Source organism: Calidris pugnax, unplaced genomic scaffold (assembly GCF_001431845.1).
Source record: "Calidris pugnax isolate Ruff unplaced genomic scaffold, ASM143184v1 scaffold273, whole genome shotgun sequence".
Taxonomy (NCBI): Eukaryota; Metazoa; Chordata; class Aves; order Charadriiformes; family Scolopacidae; genus Calidris; species Calidris pugnax.
Window position 1 is genome coordinate 6,414,442 of NW_015094508.1, and position 16,163 is coordinate 6,430,604.

General features: G+C 38.4%; 1 protein-coding gene across 5 annotated transcripts in view; it reads right to left on the reverse strand.

The window, feature by feature from the left end:
* The window catches only part of MAST4 (microtubule associated serine/threonine kinase family member 4), a 234,460-nt gene that overhangs the window by 47,380 nt on the left and 170,917 nt on the right, over positions 1-16,163 (reverse strand). For 3 of the 5 annotated variants that reach the window (XM_014965035.1, XM_014965032.1, XM_014965033.1), the window contains 6 exons: positions 13,411-13,431; positions 12,606-12,684; positions 7,499-7,656; positions 5,675-5,750; positions 4,138-4,347; positions 1,565-1,666 (listed from right to left, as the gene is read on the reverse strand). In XM_014965035.1, coding sequence (XP_014820521.1) covers positions 1,565-1,666; positions 4,138-4,347; positions 5,675-5,750; positions 7,499-7,656; positions 12,606-12,684; positions 13,411-13,431 — 646 coding nt within the window. The remainder of the gene's footprint in view (positions 1-1,564; positions 1,667-4,137; positions 4,348-5,674; positions 5,751-7,498; positions 7,657-12,605; positions 12,685-13,410; positions 13,432-16,163) is intronic. The other 2 variants (XM_014965031.1, XM_014965034.1) reach the window with 1 other exon arrangement.

The following is a 16,163-nucleotide window of genomic DNA, read 5'->3' on the forward strand; positions in this document are numbered from 1 at the left end:
GTCTTTCCCTACAACTCTGAAGCTCTCAGCTAAGAGACATGGTCATCTCCTGGCCTTGCACACATCAGCAAGCCCAGCAGAAGACAGGAAGCACAACAGCTCTCTGCTTGAAGTGTGATGAGGCAGAGCAAGTAGCCTAGGATAAAAACCCAGGGGCAGAATGGAGATGTGGACTAGCTAGCTATAAAACTTAGCATTTAGAGACAATAAATTAATGGGCAAGTAGGTCACCAGGAGAGAATCTGAATTAAAAAGATAAACAACGATGATGCTGGGGGCAGGGGGAGGTGGGAAAGAGCCAGCAAGCATGAAAGGGAAGGACAAAGCATCATAAAGAAGCCTCGGTCTGTCAGCCCACAGGATGTACTGAAAGGCATTTTTTTTTGTATGTGATTCAGAGCACATACCCTATTTTAGATTCTTTCTGAACTGCAAATCATGAACAAACTGCAACTGGGAACACTGAGACATGGTGTTTCCAAAACAAAACAGAGGCAGCTCTCAAAATGCACATGGCTGAACGAGCCAGGTTGTGGATTAACTGTGCCACAGATGAAGAGAGACAGCACAGAGCTGGAAAGACTTACTAGGTCCGGATTCAGTGCCATGTAAATGCAATTATGACACTTTCAGGCATAACTTGAGTCTAGCAGCAGGTTAGTGGCTTCCACATAAGTCCTGCCAGCCTCAAATAGCTGCATGCAGCATCAACACTGTGATCCTGATATTGGCAAGCAAAGTGGCTCAACAAAGTCAGCTCGGGCTGCCTGCCAGGCCTGTTGGACTCAGGCTGGCTCTTACATGGTATTTGGGTGTCTCCGCCGTCCTCCTGAGTACAGTGTGTTCTGCGAGGGTTTATTAGTTCCACTGAACAACTGAAGCACACTGTCTCTGTGCGTAGGAGCAGCTTCCCGCACCTGAGCCATCCCACCTCCCACAGCACGGGCAGGCCAAGCAGCAGCACACCCACACGGCCTCGCACAAGCCAGCCCAGCCTGGCAACACCAGTGCTATGCTCATGCAGAAATAAGTTAACTCTTGTGCTCCTCCTGGTCCCCAGTATAAGTCCAACTACCTGTATATGCAGATACCACAACCTCTCTGCTGCTGTTCCCACCAGGTGGGGTACTGCAGAGCTGACTGCAAACTGCTTATAGATCTGGCACTCAGTGAGTTAAATAAATTATGAAACTTTTAAGAAGAGGAACAACAAGAAAACTACAGAGCAATTATGATTCTGAAACAGTCTTCCCAGGGAATAGCAAAGTCTAATGAAACAACACAAAAATCCAACTGGTTTCAGACTAGAGCCTTCCCAGTTCGTGAAAGGGACTCTATAATATAACAGCATTTGTAATATCAGGGAATTCAAACACAGCTGAAGGAGCTCCTTGCCAGTCTCATGTTCCTGCAATAAAATCAGAAAGGATCCCACCAACGATGAGCACCTACCCCATTGTTTGACATGTTTCAAAAAAATGATTCTAAAAGGTCTTGAACACTAAGCCAGAAGCCTTCCCTCACTAACAAGTGAAAAATCTACTTAAAGTAAGCACAACCTTACCAGGCATTCCAGTAACCGAGCAGGACGAGCAATAACAATCAGGATTTTTCGGACAAGTTGCTTAATAAATGCCATTTCTCCACTTTCTGATCGCTCTTGAGCCTAAAAGATAAAGTGATAACAAAACAAAGCACATTCGATGCAGTACTTAGGAAAACGTGTAAGATATTTGGGATATCTTTGAGTGTTTGAAATGCATGCTTGAGACAAACAGCACATCAATTTCAAGATGCCAGCAGAAATCACAGCATTGCTCAAATCCTTGTTATTTCAAATTGACGTAATACCATTTGTATAATTCTAACACTGTAACAGTGCCTACAATGGACAAAATACCTACTTCCTGTTTTAAAAAAAACTTATACATTATTATTAACATCAGTTTTGCAAAACGGACTGACTACATTTCAATGAAACATATCTCTCTACATACACAGTTGTGTCTCAATTTGTTAATAATTTTAGTATGAAAGCTTTCCTAAGCAATATTAATAAACATAAGCAACATCCATGCTCAATTAATACTGGTTTCCTATGGTCACACGTCATACTAAAATGACAATGACTATATACTAAGTATATAGTATATATATATAAAACTGTATTTGCAGAGGCTCCACATGAAAGTATATGTAGAAATACACCAAACATCTGAGAAGAATTAATCTGTGAAGTTTAAAGACACAAACAGCATCTAGCACCCTGCAATACGATTCAGAAGAACCTTAACTGGACACAAGAATTTGTGCTCTGCACACTGTCAATGAAGCCCAAATAAAACTCTTCTGTAAACAAAACACTTGACTATTTTAATCACCAACAAAACTTAAAGCACCTTTGCACAGTTTTGTGAAGACTCAGGTGCATTTGTGAAGAAGACCTTGACCTTAGAATTATAAAAATGTTGGTTGAACCATGCTGCTGAAACCTGAAGGGAGTCTTTCCCTGGTTATGCAAAGTAATTGCCATGTGCCAAGTAGCAGCAGGAGATGCAGCTTTCTACTGAACGTCGCAGCTGGGAATTGACAACAAATGAGTCAGACGAATCCAAAGCACAATGGAGTGCCCATAACCAAGTTGTGCAAAGAGAAAGTTTTCTTACTGCCATATCATGCTATTAACAAACATTATGCAGCGGACTCAAAAGTTTACTCTGACTATTTTAAGGTATTATGTTTTTGCAGAACAGGAAATTTTTATATAATAAAGAACTAGCAACATGGAACATGACAAAATAAGCGTTTCTCCCCCCCCCCTTTTTTTAAATAACACTGCTTTATATGCAGATTGAAGAATAACTTGCTAGAGTATTTTTTTTTAGTGGGTGTTGAGTGACATTCACTCCAAACTCTACTTACTATGTAGCCATTTTAGGGGATATGTTGTTAGCTGTGATTACCAGTGTTAAGAGTGGTTCTGTGAATTAGACACTTTTCCTTGTATTTTGACATTATCGCTAGCACACATAATTCATAGTCAGACATCTCCAGTCCACTGGCCAACTCTGCCTGCACTTTGGCATCATAAAAATGTGAGTATTTCACAAGAAGGTCACTAGTTCAAGCTTCCTTTTGATTAGTAAGCAAGCTCTATGTATTTTCTCAGTTTAAAAAAAAAGGGTTTCAATAATCCAGAAATAAATCTCTGATGTCTTAAGTTTTGCATTGCTTAATGAAGAGAAAAAGTTCAGAATAAAGTAATTGCAGGAAACCTATTTACTGAGTAGAAGTTAACAAAAATGCAGCATAGAAAAAAAGAAATTAACCAAAACCTTTAGCAACTGCTCCTGCACTCAAAAGCAAGCAGAAAAGACAAGACAAATTAAGACAGGCATGGTATCTTCACCTCTCAGCTAGTAAATTTCAAGTCAATATCAAATCTGCTAGTCTATCACATTAACTTTGGCTAATAATGTGCTATCAAATCCCACACAAACAAATGAGTACATTACATGCTGTACTCATTGTTTTAAAAATGATACATCCATACACAGCAGTGACTTATGTCATAGCACATTAATTTTGTCAAGTTCCAAGTTCTTCTCAATTTATTTAGCTGACTGTTCTATGGAAGTTTCAATACTTTCAGAAATAACATTATTTCTGTTAATAAACAGTTTTATTATGAAAGGAATATTATAAATATTTAAATAATTAAATAACCTCTATCTAATGGAAAGCTAAGGGTTGCTGTCTGCTTTCTCAACACAGTAGGCAATTAGTAGGGTTGATAAAGTGGAAAGTGTATATGCTTCTTCATTTATCCACAGTAAATGGAATAGCAAGTATCGCCACTTGGGGTTTATGCACCCACTTCTGTAAGCAATTTATAACTTACACTGCATGACAAAGTACTGTTGTTTCTAAAATCTTTACAACCCATCTATTCCAGAGTAATACACTAGGATGCCTTATAGTCTTTGTAGTGGTCATTATGCAGACTAACACTGCTATGAATACCACTTCGACAACTATTTGAGTGAACAGTCACGACTATTTCAAAACACCACCACTTAGGCAAACAGATTTAATCAATTTTTCAAGCAAACATAGCAGCAGTCTCACAGTTCATACCTCCTGCAGCAATTTGTCTAATTTCTGCTGTAATTCAAGGAAGTATCGTGATGTGATGAGGCCCTGGCGGGATTTATCCAAACAATCTCGAGCCAGTTCTGTGATCTGATGGTGGGTAAAACTGAGCACTCCATCTGCCAGGGGAAGGACGTTCTCTGGAGAATGATTTGTTATAATGTCCCGAAGCCTCTCCTCCATCTGAGCTGTGGCCTATAGACAAATAGATATACAATACATTAAATCTGTTTTACATGAAACTAGCAGCCTGAAAGCTTATTTCTGACTCTGTGACATTGCTGTACTGCCTGAAGTGATTGAAGCAGAAAAGCAAGCAAACATAAAGGCAAAGTGACACAGGACTTTTCCCCACATTACCAGTCCAGAAAAGCAACAGCACTTCCGTTTTACTATGCAGATCCCCACCTTTGTCTGCCAGTGGTGATTAACTGTGCACTAATCTTGAGATGATCACGATGAAACATAACTAAAGGAACACCCACAAGTGTAAAACTTTAAGTCCAAGTCAAAATAATAAAAAAGAGAACTCATGGGGATCTACCTTGTTCTGCTAAAAATGCAGATACTACAGAGCAGCGTATCTTTCTTCCTTTCACACAGGTTATACCATGGAAGTATTTCATGGGCAGAGTTTAAATGAACATTGACTGATTAAAAGCGCCAAAAGCTCACAGCTCCTGCTAGATGTGTCTGTTCTCACAAAACTGCTGATGCTTTAAAACACCCTTAAAGATATTTTTATTATTAAAAAGTAATCCCCCACCTCTTAGCTCATATCTCAAACACTGAAATGACTGCATTGTTCCACACTTCAGATTGCTGCTCAACCAAATCCTGACAAATCTCTTCATATTTCTACAAAGAAATATGAAGATTTTTTTCCTATTTTTATTCACTTTTTGGAACAGTATCAGCTTTACCTTATTTTCTGTTCCAGGGGTCATCAAAATTCTCGGAGCAACTGAGAGCACAGTGCTCCAAGCTAGACACCTGCATCTAGGAAGTTATTTGTGTCTCAAACCTCTGGACACAACAGCAGTGTGTCCTCACGTTTAATATCTCATAGTCAAACCCTATGATTTTCACAATAAAAATGAACATATGATGAGTGTTTGGGAAAAAGAATAAATGGAACTAAAGGGAGGAATCTGAAGGTGCATGAGCAGATGCCTAAGATGACTTAGCAACAGAAACTGGTTTGGTTTACTAATGCACCATACATTTGTTCCACGCACACACCACCTATTGAAATTGAATATACTGTCGGTTTCCAATCAGCAGAATATATTACCAAAGTGATTCATTTCAAAACCAGTTCAGCAGCTTTACCAAATGAATGTCCAGTTCTCAGCACGGTTTTTCTTTATTGTGATTTTATCTTTGTAATAAGAGCTTGGTGATGCTTTATGAAAGCCATGACAGCATTGGATCATTAGTTCCCATAACAAAACCACCACTTACTTAAAACCTATGTAGCCTATCAATTCAGTTACTGGGTATCTTAAATATAATTCATTACCTTTGGGAATCTTTCTTTGTAGACATGGTTCATCATAATTATTTCATTGTCACAGCAGGCAGGAGAACGTCCAGGGCTGCAAGTGAAGGAAATTATCCCTTTAAACTCGTCTCAGCATGAACTACAATTATTGTATTTCTGTAGAGTTTATTTGCAACAAGAAGTCAACATAGGCTTCACTGGAAAGGTACATTCTCTCATCAGTGATATACTTGCTTCCTTCCTGGTATGTGCTTTGACATCTAACTGCTAACTATCTTATTTTCTTCATTTGTAACCACAGTTAAGGGTACAGGCAGTTTTGCAACACTTGTGAACATCACCTTTTCCTCAGAAGGTCAACACAGATATATCTAACTGTCAGTTATGGCTATACCTGCCCTTTTGAAGGTTGCATACAATCAAAATAGGAAGACCTCATCAAAAACTTCATTAGCTGCAAGTGAAAAAGTTGAGACGAATGAGGTTGTTGGTTTTTTAAACACCAGTTTAAAAAATATCAAATCAATCTATTTTCTATTTTCCTGGGCTGACACTTGCCCATCAGTCTGGTCTAAAAGATGTGGAGCAGTGAAGGACCCCACAAAGGGGATGTCATCTTCTAGGAGTGACTTTATCATACCACGTACACATTGGTTTCTTGCATGAGAAAAAAACCCTGGCTTTTGGCTTTCTCAAAGGGCAAAAACTGAACACTAAAATTTGTCCCAAGATATCACAATGGTGGATCCTTTAACTGATATGGACAATCTGCTACAACATTCACAGGCAAATCCACTGGGGACAGGGTAGTACATGATTTCAGAGCACTTCTGCAGCACAATCCCCTTCCTGAAAATGCTTAGCTCTTGTGTTTTCCCTGGAGCCTTGTACACATTCTGTGCGTTCAAATGCAAGGTTTTAAAGTGTTAAAATCGTAACAAAAATTGGAAAAAAAGTTGAAGATGTGGCAATAAATGCTTTACAGGTTCAATCTGTAATCTTCTAATGAAGAAATGGGATTTTTTTCTTAGTAACTATTGTGCTGTTTCATGTAGGCAACAACCGTATTTGTCACAACACTCTACACAGATTTTTTTTTTAAAAAATAACCAAAAAGCAGATAAGACATATTGCTCTAAAAAACTCAATCCTTAAGATTTCTATACCTGTAAAACTATTTTTAAACTTTGGAAGGATCGGTGTGACAATTTGAAATATAATACTTCCTTTTTTTCCTTCCAGTTCTTGAAAACTTAATCTATAAAATTCAGATTCATTTTCCAAACCTAAACTATTCTGACAGTTTAGAACTGATCTTGGGTAAAACACATCTTACACAAATGGCCACTACATATGAAACACAGAGGCCTATTCTTTGGGAAATGAAAAACTGAAGTTCATCTTGGTTAAAGAAAATAAATGAGTGCATACCCCCCTACCCAACTACTTGTTCTTTATCATGTTTCTTTCCAGGTAGTTCTAGGATAGAAATACATTTTGAATTATTTTTGCATATAAAGACTTTAGCCTCTGAACAGTTTGAACTCTGGAAGAGAACCAGTGCTACAGTCGGATCAATAATGACTACCTCATCAAAACAGTTCATGGGGCTTTGTTGCCTTCATTAAGATGTAGCTTACAATGTTAACCACTGAAGTAAGCCATGATCAAAACCAGAAGCAAGAATTTAAATGGACTACTCGTAATTCAGCCTCAGATGTGTACTTCTTGTATTCCGATCAGCAATTTCAAGAATAGCGAATGCCCCCAATGTACAAAACCACGATGCTCCAGAATACATGAATTTAGATCCAACCCCTATTTCTGGACAGACAAACTCACCTGAGACTTCGGGACCGAGGGCGCATCGCAGGGGTCCTGCACCTGTTATCACTGGCAATGCTCTCAGTGGTACAGAAATGTTTAGACAAAAAATGTAGTTCATCAGGTGTTGGTTGGTATGGTAACTGGTGTAGCTTCTCTTGGGATGAGCAGGATGACTGCAAGAGCAAAACAGAACACAAGGTTCTATCAGAGTGAAAAAACATTTTCTGGGCCATATTCAGTGCTCATAAAATTTAAAATTTTATTTTAAAATTTATAGTTACTGTTTCCCACGCCTGACTACCAATTTAAAGAAGAAAATAAATAATTAGTCTCAACTTAATGAAGTAAATATAGAGTAAGTATATAAAAACAACAAACCACACCTATTTCAGTACCAGAAGAAAGAGGCATTGCATTTCAAAAGTTCAGATTTCCTTTAAGGCAAAGATGACATCTAATGTCAGTAACAAAGACCAATATGTACAAATAGTTAAAATGAGGTCCGCTGAAAATTAATTGAGTAGGATAGCCTAAGTATGATAACCACAGAGTACAACCTATTGCCACAACAAATGGTAAACCTGTATGAAAGTTCTTCACTATCCATGCTTAAGACATTATTGATGCTTTTTAAAATAAAGTTAAATATAACCTAAATTCTTGCTGAAAGAATTTATGTGCTATTTTCTTATAAAACCTTGTACATTCAAAATGAAGTGAAAAAGCTTAATAATTTATCAAGACAGGTTCTATGGCTGACAAAAGTGAAAGGGATTATACTCAAACCATCCAATTAGTATAAAACTGGAAGATACAGACAGGTATGAAATTGGAAGTGCTACCACAAAATTGCAAAAGTGCCTTGCAAAATTGCATGTATAAAGCTGCACTACATAAAGCAGTGCAGATATCATACTACTATATTTTACTGCCTTTAATGCAGCATGGCTAGCTATCTGAGGAACCCTAAATATTTGGAGGTAGAACTATGAAATTACTTCCCTGAGCCTGGATTTCATGTCCTTGTAAAGAGCATGTACAGAGTTCAATGCATTAGCCTTGCTAATCTGGACTGACAAGTGTAGACAGAGGAATGCTCTACTGTTTCTGGTACCAAAACCGGTTTCCAGGACAGCTCATTCACAAATATCCATCCTTGTATGACTGCAGCACAAAGCTGCTGGTACCATATAGACGTTCCCTTTATTTCATGTGAGGATGGGACAAAGTCCAAAAACTTGTACATTTTTCTGGAGATCTTCAGTCTCTAGCTGGCTTTTTCAAGAAAGTTAGCTTCTTCTATATGCCCATCCTCATGTGCACATTATTATTCTTATCTCTCCTCTCATATAAGACATCAAGGCCCCTGCCTGGCTGCTCTTTTATTGGCAGCCAATACAGTAAGAGCTTCTTTGCTATACCATCCCTAGTGAGGCAAATCAATAAACTTCTGTAGAGTACAAACACTGCCCTACATTGCTAAGGTCAGCAGGTAATATCCAGGCTGGTAAGCACAGAAACTACACAGTCTTCATAATTTCCTGGCAACTTGTATGGCAAAGGCTGAATATATCCTAGTTCCTAGGAACTCAAAAAAAGATTACTTATCACACTAGATCTCATGAAGTCATCTCCTACCAGAAAAAAAGCACAAACCCCACTGCTGGGAAAGGTTAACTCACACACAGGACTGGCCTATGTGGGAAGGCTGCATCACATCAGAACAAGTTAAAGTTAGCAAGTTTGCATTACCTTTGCTTTGCTGCAGGCTAAGAGGCATGCTCACCAAGAATTTACCACAGTTCACATGATAGGTGGTAACTTGTCAAGTCACAGTAGCTCATTTATGAAATTCGGCCGTAGCACATTACTATGCATAATTCAGCACACAGCGTAGATAAATTCTTTCTTATCTCACCCTATGGCTGTTAGTTGCAGTTAACCTCAAGGCGTATTCCCTACAGCCATCCTCCGTAAGATAAAAGATACTATGGCACAGGGAAATTTCCCAATACAGACCGTCACCGATGGTTATTTCTATAAAAATTAATCTCTACCTCTTTAGCTGCAGGGGAATCTGGGAAGATCAGGAGTACAATAGCCCATATCATGCTTTTCCCTATGTAAGGTGTCACAGAGTCTAGATCCAACAGGATTAAGTGAGAAACTTGCTTTTGCGAACAACTCTCAGTTGTGCCACAACTATCTCAGGCACAGAGTGCAATTTCTTGGAGGTCTGAATTCTGATTTCTGTACAAATCCAAATTTTCATAATACAACTCTTAAAAAAATTAGCTCTCTTGGCATTCTAGAAGACCTATTCCAAAAATCACTTAAGATTTAACGTATTTTTAATATGCACAACTACAGCGCATCATGGCAACTCAATCTGTTCTTCCAACATAGAAAGGGAAATTTGCAGCCAATACCAGTTAATGTAACCCCAAAGTCTCTTTACTCATCTCCTTACTCCATTTCTGCATCCACATAAGCTTCCAATAATATAATTTACTGGCAAAAATATGCAACTGAGTATTCTCTCACTTCACCTTTTTTATAGGCTTGCTCTCCTACAAGACATACAATTATCTCAACTGCATCTCGTAACTGCCAAGATCTGATTCAACTTTGCTAGAAAACGAAACTTTCTTTTCAATTGAATAATGAGCAGGAGATATTTTAATTTCAACTTTGTCGTGAGAACTGGTATATGTGGTACTTGCACATTTCTAAACCCATTCCATTAAATTGATAATTCCATCAATCTCTTTACTTTCAGTATTAAAAAAGAAAAACAACAGGCTATCAAGAAATGGTGTGCTACACTCACCTGAGCATAACCGTGACTACCACACACCCTTCTGCCCCTGCTTTGACTTTCAGTTGCTTGTAAGCATCAAAGTTGTGTCCTATTGTGATGTGTAAAAACTGTTTCTGGTCTCCAGTTGATACCTCTCTGGATTAATGTGAATCTTACTTATCCAGCACTCAAAAGGGAGCATTCTGTATGTACACTTAGGCTACTGTGCATGGTCTCTCATTGGCTCTAAGAGCTTTTAAGAATGTGGAGAAGAAGGTTGCCTAGTGCTAGCTGTTTCAGATTCTGAAAAAGTATATGAAGCCAATTAGATGGGCACACTTTGAATTTTCATTTTCTGATTTGCATATATCGTCCAGTGGGTAAGAGAAGAAAGAAAGTGAAAAGCATCTCTACTAAGAAGGAAAGAAATAGTGGCTAGATTTAAAATTCGGCAGTTGTCCCAGTGCTTTTGCAGGGCTTGTTAGTGTTAGAGGATTCTTGTGGAAAAAAAATCCCAAACTTAACAATAAGAAATATATGGCATGAATTCTCTACTGCTGGTTTCTTCAACAAAATTCAAACTTATTTATTGGAAAACCAGGTTTTTTTACATCTGTTTTAATATTTATACGATGTGGTCTAGTCAGGAAATATCAAGGGAGAACAGTCTATTACAGAAGTTGAGATATCTAAGGCCATAAATGACAGTGCTATATTTTTTCAGAAGAAATGCAAAAATTATGTAGAACTGCTCCACGTTCCAGCATGCATACAGTAGTTGATAAACTTAGGTGGGAAAGAAGTATATGAACTAGAATTACCATTTTAGAGTTGAGGATGTTGAAAAAAAAATCATATGAGTACGGATCAAAAATTAAAACTGTGTTTTGGTATGTTTCTGACACAGCTTTTCATTTCCTTTCTAGCACAAGCCTGTTGCTTGTAACAATGATGGGGTTGCTATGGCAATTACTTACTATTTAACATAACCTCCTTTACATTAATATATTTTAAGTGAAGAGCATATTTGATCTAGCTCCAACGAGATGCGCACAAACACGTACCATGGAAAGTGGTTAGGGAATTAATGTGAAACTAAGCAATTTGCTTGGCAAAAGTAAGATCTACACAGGAAAGAAAGCAGAGGTCAGAAATCAGTGCTTCCGAGGAACAGTTCTTAAGATACATGATATTCCTCAACCTGCTCTGAAGTCAGCAGGAACTGACTTGACTTTCTAGAACCCTTTGTGGACAAAAATAAAATAAGAGTTGATCATAACATAAACCAGTCACATTTCAACAGTGTATAGGATATGGAACTCAACAATTTCACAATAGGAACAGGATACACCCAGGAAGAGAAAAAGTACTTTTAATGATGCAATCCTTACGGTAAAAAACAAGGCTAAAGATACAAAAACAAAATTGTGAAGAGTCATAGTTGGATCTACAAGGACTAAGCCCTTTACTGCAGAAGATGTAACATAACTGTCAAAATGCCAAGTATTTGCTATTTCCAAAGCAGGCTTTCTCCACACCTCTGTCTCCCAGTCTCTCAGGTGTGACTGTCACAACAGACAGCGTAGCTCCGTGCTGTTACATGACCCAGTACTTCCTCTCCTGTGTAGAGGTGCACATGATGTGCAAAAGTTACAGATTCATACTTCTCCCACTGCCTAGCTCCAAGTGCTGAAGCAAGATCTCATGCACTGCCACAGTGCACATCATGAGTCAGATGGTACATGCATGGCAGGGTAGCTGATACAAGATCACATCAGAAGCATTGCTCTAGCAGGCAAAAATTAACAATTTAGACTTAACATTTATCCTATTATGTATCCCAAAGGATTATTCTATTTTAATTACAGTCATCTAAAATGCTAAATATCTAACCTATTATCATGCACTAATATCTCACTATCGCAAAAAAAAAGAGACAGGCAAATGCATGATTCATCCCATCTTAAGATAGCAGTCTAACCTAGGAGGGACGAATCATGTCATAGAGTGGTTTCTCTTTCTTTTCATTATCAAGGCAGCCTCACGTAAGACTTCATATCTAACTACCGTTTGGCTAAGGCAGTACGTGTCTTACTGATCCACAGATCAAAAGGGGGCAGTTAAACACTACTCACTACCAGAAAATATCTTGAAGCAAAGCACACATTGCCTAAAGCCTCTGAGCTAAGTAAAGCAGTTTTGTACCCCATATTAATTCAATGTAAGAAAACCTACATTGCCTTCTCCTAAGAGAAGGAAGCTACTTTCAAGAAGTTAAGACATGTAACAGAAAACTATCAGCACAGCAAAGTGGATACTTACAGAAACAGTTGAGCTGGGTGTATTTGTACCATAGCCAGAAGAAGGGAGAGAAGCCAAGGACCAGCGGCGACCATCAGTCCTGTTGTGAAACCAAGGTTAGTCAAGTGAATACTGCAGTATCCTAATACAAAAAACATCTGTGGAAGTATTAAAAATGTGTTCCAAATGCATGATACAAACACAGTTCTCAATAAGGAACAAACTCTCACAGGGAACCACAATAAACAAGCATTCAGCAAGGACATCTTAGGCTTACAGATTTATTTTTTCAGTCAGTTTGGCTAGTTAAAGATCTATCAAGATGAAACAATTGGAAAGTGAAAGAACAGCTCCACAGAATTGGTGTCTCACTAATACACATAGAAATGGACCTCAGGGACTCTTCAAAACTCTCAGGTCCATCAGATGGAAAATTAATGAGAAGCAAATTAAAAACTTGTGAATAAATGCAAACACAATGCTCTGAACCACAGAATAACCACAGCAGTCTGCTTGAAATACAAGGGTAGCACTGTCTTAAGTGACATCAGTACAGGACACCAGCAAGCTTGCAGGCTAATGCCAAGTAACTGCAAAGAATGATAAGGTAAACACAAACTTGTTAAATATTAGATATGTAAATCAGGAAAAACAATTTTGCAGCAAAAATCATGCTCACTCAAAAGAAAAATAATCATAAAACCAATTTCTGCTGTTCACTGCTTGAGGTTAGCTACACAGACAATATGGAACTTGAACATTCAAAGTGACAAACCAAAAAACAACTATGGCAGCATGTTTGGATTTTTGAGGAGGTAACACTTACCTGTCATTTCGGTGACCATGACTGGAGTACAATTGTATCAAATATGTTAAAAAAAGCAAAGCAATACATAAATAAGTAATAGGACATGTTTTTATTAACAAACTATATGACAGGGGGGGAAAGGAGAATTGAAGCTGTTTTGCAGCCAGTACAAAGATCACTTCTCAAGTCTGATCTACACAAAAAGTATCATTCCGTAGAGAAGAACAGAAGTCATGCCAAATCAGGAACCTTAAACCTCTTGATGCAGCTTCCCTACTCTTCAAGCCAACTGTCTAAGAAAAGCCTTGTCTCTCTCCATTCTAATGCCTTATTTCCTACTCCCATTTATCCATGCACAAGCATCAAACCAAGCCTCTGGGACTTTTAATATATACACTGTGAGAAAATAAACTACAGTATGTAATTACTGTTAAAAATATAAGAAGAGGGACTGCTGACTGTATCAATAACTGAACTCTGGAAAAAAAACTTCTCTCCAAAACAAAATTTTGTTTTTAATCATTAATTCTCCTCCCTTCTCCCCTTCCCTCAGTATTCATGAGCTACTTCAGACAAATGAACAATTCCAAAAGGAGTTTTCTCCTATATATTCTGCAGCTGTGCGACAGAAAGTACTTCCTTAGTCAATAACTCATATTGAACTGGGTTCCTGCATCACACAGCAGTTCTCAGCCAGAAGCGCCGTGGAAGATGGGAATGGGATATCAGAGAAAGATAACTGGGAAGGAAAGATGGGAGACTAGGAGGCATCCATAAGGGAAAAAGGGAAAATAGGGTAGGACACACCTACAGCATTTTCCCTGGGACTCTCATACACCACTTGTCCTTGCCCTACAGTGTGGTCCTACCCACTTTCCCAGCAGCTCTAGAAAGCAGGATCTGTCCTGCTTGTCCTCCCACCCCTGGGCTTGTAGATGCTGGATTCGTAGGTACCGTCAGAAGAGGCCCAAGCGGTGGCTCCCAGAGACGCAGGCTATTCCTGGGCACTGATCACCTCACCAGATGTGGGCAGAGGAAGGTGACACTCCTGCTGGTTGCTGAGGGGTGGCTGCCTCCAGCCCAGTGCACCAGCTGGCAGCATGGCTGAGGGCCACCATCCCACTGTAGCTCCCTTTGCTGCCCCTGCTGTGTGCCCTGACCAGCAGCTGATGAGAAACAGCTATGCTGGGAAGCCCTCCTTTCCCACAGCAGGCATCCAAACCATTTCCTATGAGTTTCCCTCCCTTCCTCACACTTCTCTAGCTTTTTTGGTATCCCCACTGACTGGGGGGAGGGCAGTGGATGGGAAAGGAATATCCGTACATATCCATATATCTATAACACTTCACCTTTGCTCCTTCAACCTGCTCTGTCACACACACACATTGTTCTTCCCTTCCTCTGTATTGTCATTAAATTTATAAAGCATAACAGAAACGACATGAAGTCAGAAGTCTGAAAACTGCTCTCATTAACTACAGGTCACTTGACCACCAAAGCGCATGCTATCATAGGTTATATGATGACAGCCACAAGACACATACCAAATTCGCAAGAAAATTTTACTTAATGTTGTTTTAAACTTAAGAGTCATCAAACATTTTCACTATAAAGGCAGAACAACATCAGTTTTCACAGAAAATTGCTCTACAGAAGTTTCCTGAATCTAGTGAAGTGGTGAAATATTTTGAAATCACAGAAACTTATTTTGTTAGCATTCCTTTAATTAAAGAATTTACTTAGAGCTCTAAAAATGGATCAAAATCCAAATGATAAAATGGTATACAAATTCATGTTTTCCTCTTGAATTTTAAGGTTCACAAAAACATAATGATTTAAACTTTCTGTTGATTATGGGTGGGAAGGGAAAACTACTTCCTGACTGCTGTATTTCTAAGTAATGCTCAGTCTTTCACATCTGCTTTTTCCATTATAAGGTATTTCTGGATTTAATGAATCTTTCCAAAAATATGCTCACGAACAAAAGTAATCTATGAAGAGATAGCTTTCCTTTTTTTAAAGATACTATCAAGAGGAAGTAGGTTCAAAAGAAACACTCCATTTTAAGGCGCTGATTAAAGAAGTGACATCATATGCTATTAGAAAGATTGACAAGATTACACAAGTAAAGTTTTCTTCCTTTTGCAGCTTTTAAAAAGAGTTAAGCCATTTTCTTGCACTTACTTTGGAGACCTTGTGTGCTACATTACTGAAATCCCAAAATGAAGGAAGTAAAACCATAGCATCAAGTGCCTTCTTATTGCAAATGCAACAGTTACATGCCTGGCACTATATAATGACAAAGAAAGCTAAAGCATGCCAATTACATTTTTTGTGTATATGCTCTTCGGTCAACATATACACTCTGCCTACCCTCCGAGGCTTAAAATTAATGAACTTATTATTTGAGGTAGGCTGACAAAATGTCAAGTGACAGGCAACCACAGTGGAACAAACAGGCAGTCTGCCATGATACGCTATCAACTTTGGTTACGGTTCATTTAATAATAATTTACTTCATAGATCACTTCAAATTCACGTTAGATCTTTAAAAATTCTACTCACATTAATTGATCCTCACAATACTTTTTGACAGAGCTGACTGTCTCAGTGCTACTGATAGTGAAACAGGTCAAGGTCAGGTATTAAAGGTATGGGGATGGTAGTACTGCTGCCAATAAAATCAGTGTCTGAATTCAGGACCTTTATAATGGTCCTATTATAAGAGATACACTTTCTATATTGTTAAGAAAAAAATATGAAAAATCATA